The 10,348-nt window shown below is 30.1% G+C and overlaps 1 protein-coding gene across 5 annotated transcripts in view; it reads left to right on the forward strand.

Moving 5' to 3' along the window:
• The window catches only part of tst (superkiller complex helicase subunit twister), a 59,098-nt gene extending 52,351 nt beyond the window's left edge, over positions 1-6,747 (forward strand). For all 5 annotated transcript variants that reach the window (XM_076490675.1, XM_076490674.1, XM_076490678.1 and 2 more), the window contains 4 exons: positions 913-1,023; positions 3,244-3,462; positions 5,319-5,459; positions 6,107-6,747. In XM_076490675.1, coding sequence (XP_076346790.1) covers positions 913-1,023; positions 3,244-3,462; positions 5,319-5,459; positions 6,107-6,313 — 678 coding nt within the window. In that variant the 3' untranslated portion in view covers positions 6,314-6,747. The remainder of the gene's footprint in view (positions 1-912; positions 1,024-3,243; positions 3,463-5,318; positions 5,460-6,106) is intronic.
• The last annotated feature ends 3,601 nt before the right edge of the window (positions 6,748-10,348 follow it).

The raw sequence follows: 10,348 nt of genomic DNA on the forward strand, positions 1-10,348 counted from the left end.
GATTTAATAAAATCTTAAGAATTAAACTAAATAGTCAACATAAGTAATTTTAATGACTGTTCAGAATACTTTTGTGAAATGTTTGTGTAAGGCTAAAAATTTTAGTTCTCAAAAGTAAATTATTTGAATTTCATAGAATATAGTTTTAAATTATATCTAGTGGAATTCCTGTAGATAGCTATCATCAGAAATTGATAATAATACTATTGGGTTGAGGAATAATTCGTGAGCGTTTTTTCAAGTTAACAAAATATATTCATAAATGAAACGCTTTCGCAAAATATTTCATATCATTTGGTAGATAATTTTTTGCTCTAATAGATGGTGTGTTTGATTTTCATATGTCTGTAATTTTTGCTTTTATTTTCAGCTCATTAAATGGAATGTCAAGTGGACAAAATCGAGCATTTTCGACACCATCTGCTTTTCGCATTTAATTTCTTGCAATTTCGTTTAAAACAATGCATACTATATACCTAGGTATTACATGAAATAAACTATCATAATAAATGTTTTGGGTGTAATGTGTTCATGCATTGAAGTATTGTATAGTCTTGCATGTAATGCTTGAATGAAATTATTTAAAAACGCTCACGAATTATTCCTCAACCTAATATTTTGTAGTATTTCCTGCTTTACTTTGTGTTACTCTTTTTATCAAAGTTTTAGTTATATAAGCAACATTTTATGAATTATTAGATGGATGTAAATATTATAAATCTACAGTTGAAACACAAAATCAAAATTAATTCTTGTTTTTAAATTAATGCAAAGTATGTAAGAAAGATATTCCATATATTCCAAGATTTCAGAATAATTAATTTATTGAAAACATATTTGTTAACACAAGTAATGTTTTCTTAAATGTCATTTAAATGTAATTAACTGAATGTGATTTTTAATCATCAACAGTTCAGGCATACAAAAGAAATTATGAAAATAAAAAGCGATATTGCCAACTTGAAATACTTACTATCTGAAGAAAGTTTACAATGTCTTCCAGAATATCGATCAAAAATACAGGTTTGTGTTAAATTATTAAAGAAAAATGTTTATTAAAACAACAGTAAAAAATGGTTTCCCTAGAATTGGACAATTATCAAACAAATTGTTCTTAGTAGATTTTCATATAGAAGTAATGAGTAAATGTTAAATGCAGTTTGAAGAATGTTTTCATATTAGAAGTTTATTTTTTAATTTTCACCCTGTTATCATCAGTGCTTTAATGTTCAAAATTAATGTTTTCATATCAGTTTACAAATAAAGAACTTGATTATTTTAAGGGTTGGTTTGTGATACAAGGCACTTTTTTACATGTTTTTGACTGATGTTTGAAAATTTATTTTATTGCACTGTTTCAGTAGAGTTTGGTATTTGTTTAGGTTGTATATTGGTTTAAAGATATAATGTGTGTGCTAATAAAATGTTTCCTGTATTCTTTTGTCAGAAAATATGGTACCTCTGAGAAGATGTTCATCACATGATAAGAAGACAGTAAATAGAAAAGCTATATTTCAGTTTAAAACTTGCATATTTAAGCTAGCATCAACAACAACAAAAAATCATGTGCAATACCAAAATGTATGGGGAGAGGGGAACTCTAGTTTCTGGGGTCCTTAAGAGAGAAATTGAACTGCTGGAACACTTACACAAAATATGTATTGGACCTCCACAATATGCATGCTATGAAGCATTATAAAGCATAAAATTGAATTTGCTGCTTCATTAGAAAGAGATTGTCAGTATTAGATTAGTTCTCAGCAAAAGGACTGCCTCTGAAGTGTCAGTTTCTAAATATTTCCATGAAATAGACCGGTACTTGTGTACCTTGGACTCAACTTCATGTCTATCCATTAATGTTGACAAATGAGTATTCTTCTTTCTAACTTAAGCTTCACATGTCAGTATGATACTATTACCACAATCTTCCAATCTTGTAAGCTCAATCACTGGCAAAAACTTCCCATCCTGTCCTTCACAATTCATAACATTTTCACCTTGCTGTGTGTTACTGTCTTGAAAATTGATTAGTGATGTCTTTGCTGCTATTTTTGATTATCAAATAGTTGGATTGCATAATTCTGTGTCTCGAACACTGATACAAGTTTGTGTTCATATGAGTTATCTGCCTGTAAATTGCATGAGCATCTCCTTACCTGAAAGTTTACAAAACTTATCAGAAAAAGACCAATATGTTTTACTTCATAAAGGGTCAAAGTACAAAACTCACATGTCACTTCAGAATTTGAAATGTCATTTTTGCTAGTTAAATCAGTGAACACACTTGTCACTTTGGAATCTGGTAGCATGCATTTGTGCATGAATGGCTCTGTGGTTTCCATCTTGATCATATTTTTCCTAATTTTCCTTATATTAATACACTAAGCTCCTAATGCACTTTTGATCAAAATATATACATATGCAAACAGATAGAACTAATAACCAAAATTACATTCATTTATGTTCTTGAACAAATAATGTTAACAGTTACATTACTTAACAATAGCATGATTGAATTTCAACCTAAAACTTTACTTACTCTCAGGAAGCAGGTAATATAATATCATTATTCTTGGTTATGAACAATTATGTAAAGTGTAATTCTTCATATTTTTCAAGTCAGATAAATATGATTTTTTTTCAGGGGTTTACAGTTAAATTTGAGTTATAAAAAGTATAGCATTATTCAATAAGTAATAGTAACATTCTACTCATAATAAGTTTATAATACTCTTTACATGTGTCATAATGAGAATAAAACTCAGTAAATCTTTTTGTTCTTGTCCTTGTTCTTGAGCATCTGTGTAATGAAACTCATTCATAGTTTAGGAGACAGAATTTTTGTCATAGAATCAGAAGTGTTTACTCTATTTCACTAAGCATTGACATCTTTGTATATCTTAAAATAAAACTGAAAATCATGAAAATAAGTGCTTTAAGCATGCAGAAAAATGTAGAAATTTAATTAATATTACAGAATGATTTCCAATTTTAAGAATGGCACTTCTTCACTGTAATGCTTACTGTCTATGAAATTAATGCTTAATATGCTTAGATTACATAACGGATATGACATTTTATATGTCCAGTCCCTCTTAAATCATAATACACAGGTTGTAATAACATACCTTTGCCTTAAATATATATTGGTTTTAGTAAGTCCATAATATGTTTTACACTTATGTTTTTGTGTTTTCTATAATGTCAGTTATGATGTATTGTCTCTATACTCTTGATGTCAAGGTTTTGCAAGCATTGGAATATATCGATGAAAGAAAAACAGTTAAGATGAAAGGAAATGTTGCCTGCGAAATGAGTAACCATGAACTCTTAACTACAGAGCTAATTCTAGAAGACATTTTGACTCCTCTGGAACCTTCTGAAATAGCTGCTCTGTTGTCATGTATGGTGTTTCAACAGAAAACAGATAACGTGCCAAAGCTAACAAAAACTCTTGAAGAGGTGAGAAAATTTTCACAGTAAGCCCTTTCTTCCAAAACTACTTCTAGGTATCATACAAATGTTTGTTTCATTAACACCTAAAGAAGTGTTCAAATTTCTGGAAAAACTCTGTCCTAAAGATTGTTTTAGTTTAACTAAGATGTGTAATCATGTTAATATGTACACAGTCCAGCAAAACACTATGGATCAGTTGTTCACGTGTCCTGTTCAAGCACAGTTAGTAACTCCTTTCTTCCACATGTGGTTATGAAGATCAAATTATACATCTAGCCAAGTAAAACATCAGTGATGCAGTTGTTGTTCTTACATCCAAATGAAACAATGTCAGTCAGCTTCTTACTTCAATGCTGATACTTTTTCTTTATTCTTAGCTTGTACTTTATAAATTTGGTATAAGAAATGTGTAAAAACTTTGTGTCTTAAATCACTTTTCAAAAATTTTTGTTCAATACCAGAAATGAAGAGATGGGCTAGACTTATGACATTTAAAAGCATTATATTTATATGCAGCCTTAGAAATTCCATACAATAAAATAAAATACCTAAGCTGGGGAAGCAAGTTTTCTTAAGACTGAAACCTGTGATTAAAACCATGTCCATGTTTCACTGCATGCATGTTTTCATATTTTTCTTTATTAAATCTTTAAAATTTTTGTAAAACATTTTGTCTTTTGTCAGGGTGTTATGCATATGAGTGGACTGGCATTCTTCTATACTAAGTGTCTTTGAGTTGTCAATAAATTTGAACAATAAAATGGACACCACACAATCCATTTGTTTTAGAATAATATATTCAAAACTTGTCAAGTGTATCTACAAGAACTTTTTACCATATAGCAAATCAAGGTTCTGTTTAAAACTAATTCCATTTTCTTGTCTAAAGACCACACAAATTGATTCCAATTACTTTAGAATCCAACTGACAGCACAAATGATTTTTATTTGTTTCTTACTATACAATCTGTAATAGATTCACTCATGTTACCCTAAGTATTACCACAGTTATATCTGGAACTTCAAGTAATTCTCTTTTTCGTCAAAATTCACAAGAGTTTATTTACTTTTGGACACCTTTTGACAAGATAAATTATTCTCCTTATATCTGTTAAGCTGTGAAACTCTATTTAAAATATTATCTATTACAGTCAAATAATAATCATACAGTCCAACTTCACTTTGACTAACTTTCTTCCTTCACTTAGCTTAGTGGGTAACACAGTTGTATTCAGAGCTTTAAATAATTGTCTCTCTTTTTTTTTTTTGTCTAAGTCCACAGAATTTGGCTCAATTACTTTAGAACCCAGTTGACAAGATAAATTATTTGTCTAATATCTTTTGTTAAAATACAGCCATGAAACACACAATAAAAATCATTTATTAAAGATAAACACTCTTACACCAGCTAACTTCACATTTTGTTTCACTAAATAACTGTTTTTGAACCTCTGTTGGTTACCTATGTATATATGTGTGTGTGTGTGTGTGTGTGTGTGTGTGTGTGTGTATATATCTTGCCCAACTGACATCTCAAACTTTTTACAAACTACATGGTGTAACCATATTCCCATAGTGAGAAAGATGGCATTGCCAATACTACATTTGAACTATAAATGCAACATATGACTCTTGTAGAGCTGTGTAAGAAAATTTGTTTTAACTATCACCTTTAAAATAATTAACTTTAAGACATATTATGAAAACCAAATACACGTTAAATATTAAATCACTAAATAAGATAAATAACTCTTACACTAAACAGTTTTGTATATCCAACATTTTTCCTGAGATACTAAGTAATTTCACAAAGCCATACTTGATTATTAGAATCAGTTTTTTACTTCTCATATTCCAAACAGGGAGTAAAAAGAATTAAAGAGATAGCTGAACGAATAGGTCATACTCAGATAGAATGTGGTCTGTTAGAACCTGTAATGGATTTTGTGGACCAATACAAGTTTGGATTGACAGAAGTAGTGTATGAATGGGCTCAAGGAACGGTAGGTTGACCACTTTAGTATATGATATTAGTACATTTTTTTTACATTAAACTTCTTTTCTGTATTCATAAATAAATTTTCATATCTTTAAAAAATATAAGTGTTCTGTGTTTTTTTAACATTATAGAAGTTCTTCTATAATAGAATCTTAGTTTTTTTTTCCTGAAGAGACTTTCTGCTGTTCCTTTAATTCTATTCACATTTGAGAACACTAGCAAGCATTAAAAAGAATATTTTTAATGTTTATTATTGTTCTATACAACAAAATGTTTTTGAAGAAAGTTTTTTAATAGCATGTGTTATTTTAATTTATAAATATCTAAATTATAATGTTGATGAATACTACTACTTCAAATAACAGAAAGATAGGGCAAATATAAAGTTTTTCTTTTATCAAAAATTGGTGTATCAAATAGTGATAAATCTCAGAATAAGTAGCAGGTAAAAGTATTAAAGAATTAACGATAAAAGCACTTGCTTTCTGCTCTGTGACCTTCTGTAGTATTATTGAGTGTCTACAAAGAGGAAAAAAAAAAGACTTCAAATACCATTTTAAATACATAAGTGAATTTCTGGTTAATGTGTTAATTTCAGAAACAAGTATCTTCCACCATTTTGATTTGACGTAATTCTTGGTATCTTTGTAGCCATTTGCAAAAATTACAGACTTGACAGATGTCCAGGAAGGCATTATTGTTCGATGCATTCAAAGACTGGATGAGACTCTAAAAGATGTGAAGAATGCAGCCAGAATTATTGGTAACCCAGTCTTACATCAAAAAATGGTAGAGGCTTCTGATCTGATAAAAAGAGATATCATATTTGCTGCCAGTCTTTACACCCAGAATGTGTAATAAAATTGTTAAACATAATCATAAAAATTTAAAGTAAAAAACTTTAAATACTTACTTTTTGAATGTTTATTGTAACTTAATTTATATAATGAAATTCATAAAAATATTAATGGAAAATTATATTTCCAGTTATAAGAATTTCATTGTTAAGTATGAAAGGTAATAGATTCCAAATATAAGGAGGAATATTTTTTGTTCAAAAATGTGAGAATTTTACAGACATCTTTAAAATTTGTTCAATATTCCCATTTCAAAAGACTTATAAAGCTTAACTAAATAAAAAGCAAATTTAAAAATATTCACTTACAGCTGTTTGTACCTTATTATAAAAGGTAATGTGTTACTTTGGTTACTGTTTCAACAAATCAATGTCAGTTTAATTTCATGGCTATCTCTAGCTTTGTATATTTCTCTAATAAACTGCATTATGAAACTTTGTGTTTAGTGTAGATTTTTTAAGCACTGTTGATCATTATTGTATTAAAAAATTGGATATCTGTCCTTTTTTATTAAATTAATATTCTATGTATTTATGAAAATAATGACGATTTAACTACTATACAAATGCAGTGTTCCCTATTTTTTATTTCATTTTTAATAACATCAGTATTTAAAAAAATATTTAATGCCACAACTACTTTTATAGTAATGACTCAAATATTTACACAAAATTATAAAAGATGTAGGATTTTTTCAATCTTTAATTCAATTGCCATTGGTAGTTGTAGTAAAAGTTTAAAACTTTAATACAAATGAATATATTTTTATTTTATTTGAATATATATGTAATATGCAAATTACATAGGAAAACATTTGGTTTATAGTATAAACTATATAATCTTTGTCTACTATTATCGTGATTAAGGTCTAAAAATAGCTAAAACAGAGATAAGTTGTGATGATTTCTTTTAGAACTGCACTGAAGAGTTTAATATTTAACCCTCATTAAAATATCAATCAATCCTGTTAATGATGGTAGAGGGGGAGTGATTATTTACCAGGTTTTAACAGTGATGATGATAAGAGCACATTTTTTATGCTTAATGAACAAAATTAGTAACAGCCAGTTCCTGAATAACTTTGAAAATGTGGCTAATTGCACTCTACATAATAATAGTTTTTCAAAAACAAGGATTATATAATATGTGCTCCCATAATGTGAATCAACTTTTAGATCAAAAGTATTTGACAAATTAAGGTAATGTTAACATTGCTTGCAAAAGCACAAAAATAACAAAAAATATGATTTGGGTTGTTGACTTTTATTTTGTCAATATGTGCATGTATTTTGGTAAAAGTATAGCAGTAGCTTTAGTTTTTTTCAAAAATTTGCAAATTTACACAAGTGTTATATTTGCTAACCATCTCCAATTTACAGAGTAGAGGGAGGGCAAGTAGGCAACAACACTCACTGCCAACTAGTGAGCAACTTTAATCAAAGATTGGTCCTTAACTTCACTCATGTAACCTACAGTCATGACCTCTCATATTTTTGCTACAATGGGATGAAGATTTCACATCCATAGCACAGCATAATAACTTTTAGGTTGTGTCAATCCCCAGTGAAATTAATATATTAGTGTAGTTTATTTACAAAGAAATACAAAAATACGAGAAACCTAGGAGCTTCAGAACGTATAAATGCACACTTGTAGCTCACTGTGTATCACAGGAAGTAGGGAATTAACTTGTTTTCTTAATTAACATTTCGAACGTTGAATACACAGACCACTTTGTATGGATTAGACTAAAAAAAACTCCAATATATAGTGCAAAACACGTCGGCCCTTGTAAAAAAAATATATTTTTGTAATGTGGTTGATAATTCCCACAAACTTTCACCTGAGGAGATAGATGGTCATGCAACTAGAATACATGAGTATAAAGTTCAGTCAATTCCAAAAATAAAGTTATATGACCCAACAGTTTTTTAAGCAGCGACAGACATCACTGACCAATTTTCAGAGTAGAACAGCAAGAATAAAATGTTATTAAAAGTGAAAGGTAGGAAGGAGAAGTTTTTTATTTTTCAGTGATATGTCAAATGCGTAATGAATTGGGACTAGTAATCTTACAACAGACTTTGAAGTTTGGACTTACAACACCATACTTACACTATAGTAATAACACTGCTGAATTGTCAAAACCAAACGTTAGGAGTTGAAATGTAGCCAATGTATTCAAGAATGATCTTCTTCATGCAAACATAGAAATGTCCAGATACTAACATATTAGAGACAGTCATTTGGTTGAATGTACAAGCTAACACTAATTGTCAGTTCCCAACTAACCAGCCAATTCAATCATATATCTCATAGGGTGCACAAGTCAAGTGGTATACCTCCTATTGAGCAATTCGAATGCGTATTTCGTTTATATATTTTATTAGTACACTTTACAGAGGTCCTGTGGCGAATAACTTCCACCCTGTATATTTTGGTACTTAACACATACATACATATATATATTGTTTTACTTATCAAACATATGCAGTTTAGGTCCAAGTAAATGTATGATGTTTGGTTTTATTTGAGTACACTATGATCTACAAGAAGAGGTGTTTAATTTTTTTAAAGGAATGTATAGTGTCGATACTGTTTTGTTTTTTCTATTTGTTTGTTTTTTATACTTACTGTGAAGAGTAGGGAACATAACTATAAATTCTGGTAAGGTAGAAATCATCCTCAGCTAAGATAGTTTTATTTTCCAACAAGGTGTTTGGCCTTTCGAATGGGTTGCCTTCAGATACGGTAGATGCAGTTAATTTAAGGGAAGGCTTGAATGATAGGGACTCACTAACAGTCCCGAATTTAACAGTGTACAACTAGAGAGAAGGCAGCTAGTCATTACCACTCACCGCCATCTCTTGAGCTACTCTTTCACCAACGGATAATAGGATTGACTGTAACCTTATAACGCCCACACGGCTCAAAGGGCGAGCATGTTTGGTGTGACGGAAATTCGAACCCGCGACCCTCAGATTACGAGTCGAGCGCCCTAACCACCAAGCCAAGTCGGATACTTGTTGCTAAACACACAAGTGAAATCCAAAACAATTTAAAAATTATATCATACCACTCGTATGTCTACGTTAAATTTTGTTATCTTATTATGAATTTATAACATTCTATCATGTTTATAAACATACGAAAGACGTATGTCATTTAGTATATTGTATTATACCAGTTTATAAACTTTTATTATTCAACTGGTATTTCGTTTGTATTACCTATCAAGCATAATGTTAAATTCCACCACACTTTAGCATTAGTCACTCAATTATATACCGGATGTCTGAAAAATTCTTTGAATTGGTTTCATGGACTCTGGTTCTCTGTTACAGTTAAAAGTTGTGAGATGATTTATTGAGCAGTAGGTAAATCAACAATAACATATAATTTAACTGTTTATGGGTCAACTTACTTTTTAACAAAAATAATTTTGTCTGCTTTGTTAAACGCACAGAAAAATTACACAATAAGCTTTCTGTGTTGTATTCACCACGGATATCGAAACCCAATTTTTAAAGTTATAAGCTTTCAGACGTATCGTTGAACCCTATATAGGACATGAAATGTAATCATTTTTGTAATTTGTAAATTAAAAGGGTACATTGAAGTATGCATGGAAAATCATGGCGGATCAACAGCAGCTATTTCAAGACATTTGGAAATAAATGTTAGTAATTTCCGGAAACCATATAATTCCTGTTGTTACGTATTATAATTTATATCGAACGAGTTTATAGTTTATTATGTTACATATTGCGATTTCAAAAGGCCCAAAATTTTAATTTGGAAAGTAACTGAACGTCGATATTTCATTTGTCAAAGACGCAAAACCAACAGATACAAAAAGTCTAGCCCGGCATGGCCAGGTAGGTTAAGGCGTTCGGCTCGTAATTTGAGGGTCGCGGGTTCAAATCCCGGTCGCACCAAACATGCTTGCCCTTTCAACTCTGGCGGTGTTATAATGTGACGGTCAATCCCACTATTCGTTGGTATAAGAGTAGCTCACGAGTTGGCGGTGGGTGGT

The sequence above is a fragment of the Tachypleus tridentatus genome, chromosome 2, assembly GCF_004210375.1.
Source record: "Tachypleus tridentatus isolate NWPU-2018 chromosome 2, ASM421037v1, whole genome shotgun sequence".
Classification (NCBI taxonomy): domain Eukaryota; kingdom Metazoa; phylum Arthropoda; class Merostomata; order Xiphosura; family Limulidae; genus Tachypleus; species Tachypleus tridentatus.